Source organism: Colletotrichum siamense (assembly GCF_013390195.1).
Source record: "Colletotrichum siamense strain Cg363 chromosome Unknown KSG_Cg363_contig05, whole genome shotgun sequence".
NCBI classification, from domain to species: domain Eukaryota; kingdom Fungi; phylum Ascomycota; class Sordariomycetes; order Glomerellales; family Glomerellaceae; genus Colletotrichum; species Colletotrichum siamense.
Window position 1 is genome coordinate 3,354,303 of NW_023501018.1, and position 2,740 is coordinate 3,357,042.

Genomic DNA, 2,740 nt, shown 5'->3' on the forward strand with positions numbered 1-2,740 from the left:
TATCCATCTTCCCCCAATCACCTGCCGCCTCGAGCGCGGATTTGACCAATTCTCGCCTATTCCCCCCGTCGCCTCGCATCCCCTCCCCACATCATTCCCACACCTCACTCCACATCGAAAGTTTCACGTCATCACCCAATCTCACTTAACGAACCGCTCCCCTCACATTCACTCACCTCACCCGTTCTTCTTCAACTTCTCATTGCTGCTCTGCGTTCCGCCCATCACTAACCATGCCCGACCTCGTCGGCTCAGTCAACCACTTTGACATCAAACGCAAAGCTCACGGCCTCAGCCGCAAGAGCACAGAGCAGACATGGAACCCGTTCCGCCATGTGTCCTGGGATAACCGCCCCAGCAAGCGCTCCACCTGGGACGGCGCCAACCTCGAGGCCCAGCGCGAGGTCCCCAGCAGAGCCGCCGACGACGCAGAGACCGAGGAGCCGATACACCACGTCCAGAGCGAGCCCGCGCCCCGGGACTCCGACACCGTACGCAGCCTGAGCAAGGACACGAGGACGGGGAGCGGCAGCGGCGAGACCATGTTTGAGAACAAGAAGGAGCAGGAGGCCGCAGACACCGGCCTGAGGAATCGAAAGACCGACGCTGCCGGTGCGCAGGACCGCTCACCACCAGACGAGGAGGAGAGGGAGAAGCCCAAGAAGCAAAAGTCCGGCCTCATCCGCCATGTCGAGCCCAAGCAGCCCTTCACCGTCGCCAACCAGCTGCAGAGGACGCTGCTCTGCTCGTGGATCAACATCCTGATCCTCGCCGCCCCGGCCGGCATCGCCATCTCCTACGTCAACGTCAGCAAGATCGCCGTCTTCGTCGTCAACTTCATCGCCATCATCCCCCTCGCCGCCATGCTCGGCTTCGCCACGGAGGAAATCGCCCTGCGCACCGGCGAGTCGCTCGGCGGCCTCCTCAACGCGACCTTCGGCAACGCCGTCGAGCTCATCGTCGCCATCATCGCGCTCGCCGAGAATAAGCCCCTCATCGTGCAGACCTCCCTCATCGGCTCCATCCTCTCGAACCTGCTGCTCGTCATGGGCTTCTGCTTCTTCTTCGGCGGCCTCCGCCGCCCGGAGCAGTACTTCAACACGACCGTCGCACAGACCGCCGCGTCCCTGCTCGCCCTCGCCGTCGCCTCCGTGATTGTCCCAAGTGTCTTCGACAAGAACGACGGCACCAACAACCCGACCCACGTCGCGCAGCTGTCACGCGGCACAGCCGTCATCCTGCTCATCATCTACGCGTCGTACCTCTTCTTCCAGCTCAAGACGCACTCGGCTGTCTTCAACGAGGAGTCGCAGAAGGTGGCCGCGAAGCCGTGGTCGCGCGGCGGGCTCAAGGAGGGCGCGCTCGGCCGCGGATTGGCCGGTGCCGGCGCGCGCATGGCCCAGACGGGTGTCCGCGATCATGACGAGCGTGCCGAGCTCAGCCGGATTATGATGCAGCGGCCCAAGGAGGACGAGGACGACGACGAGGAGGAGGACCCGCAGCTGCACTTCCTGGTCGCGGTCGGTACGCTTGCCGGGTCGACGGTTCTGATCGCCTTCTGCGCCGAGGCCATGGTCTCGTCCATCGACGCGGTTACGAAAGCTTCTGGTATTAGCGAGGAGTTCGTCGGTCTGATTCTGCTGCCGATTGTGGGCAACGCCGCGGAGCATGCGACGGCTGTGACGGTCGCGATCAAGGACAAGATGGACCTAGCGATTGGCGTGGCGGTCGGCTCGAGTATGCAGGTCGCGCTGTTCCTGATCCCGCTGCTGGTGATCATCGGCTGGGGTATGGGCAAGGACGACATGACGATGAGCTTTGACCTGTTCCAGGTCGCGGTGCTGTTTGTGGCGGTGCTGTTGGTGAACTACCTCATCAGCGACGGAAAGAGTCACTGGCTTGAGGGGCTGCAGCTTATTTGTCTGTATGCCATTATTGCCGTGTGTTCATGGTGTAAGTTTTATCCTCATTCTTATGTGGCTGAAATTAGTACTGACAAGATATACAGGGTACCCCGCCGAGAACGTCGCTGGCTAAGCGTCTTTCGTCACTCGTTACGACCGTCATTTTTCATTTTACATTTGAACCCATACAAAAAGATTTTTTGTTCTGAGCGCTGTTACAACATTTTTTCTTCTTCTTTTCTCCATTGACCATAATGTCTTGTTCTTGATTCATGGAAAACATACATGATGGAATGTGTGGCTTTTCTGTTGTACATATAAGATTGTGTGAGCGAGGATATGCCGGGGAACTGTACATTTTGAAAACTCTCACGTTGGCGGTGGTTGCAGATCAGGATGAGGGAATGAAGAGAAAGAGGCCTGATGTGGAAACAGGATGATGCTGTGGGATGGCATTAGATACCAGAATATGTGAGAGTGCTGAAAGTTGGCTGAGAGCTGACTTGAATGAAAAGATTGAAATCTTACGAAATACCAACTCGTGTTCATAGTGAGACGAAGATGCGCAACGACTGTGACGACTTAGATTCGTTTCTGCAGCCGACAGCACAGAGCTATAAAAAACCGCTTTTGGGCTTTTTGGTAGGAGTCAAGCCAGATTTCATCATTGAGAAGATGGTGACTGAGCGTGAAACAAGGTGGTCATGGTATGAAGAGCACCAATCCGACAGCCATCGTCTTTACCGAGGGTAAGATCCAAGGTCTTCCGCCTCCGCTCGTCGTTAAAACTCGCGTCTTCTTGCAGTCGGTAATGTGGGTAGAATAAGAGGGCAGGG

At 57.3% G+C, this 2,740-nt stretch overlaps 1 protein-coding gene across 1 annotated transcript; it reads left to right on the top strand.

Moving 5' to 3' along the window:
* Positions 1-233: 233 nt before the first annotated feature.
* On the top strand, positions 234-2,037 carry VCX1-4 (Vacuolar calcium ion transporter; the record flags this gene model as incomplete). The annotated part of the gene is made up of 2 exons (XM_036640304.1): positions 234-1,953; positions 2,009-2,037. 2 exons carry the CDS (start codon positions 234-236, stop codon positions 2,035-2,037), a joined length of 1,749 nt encoding a protein of 582 aa, XP_036494665.1.
* Between the last annotated feature and the right edge of the window lie 703 nt (positions 2,038-2,740).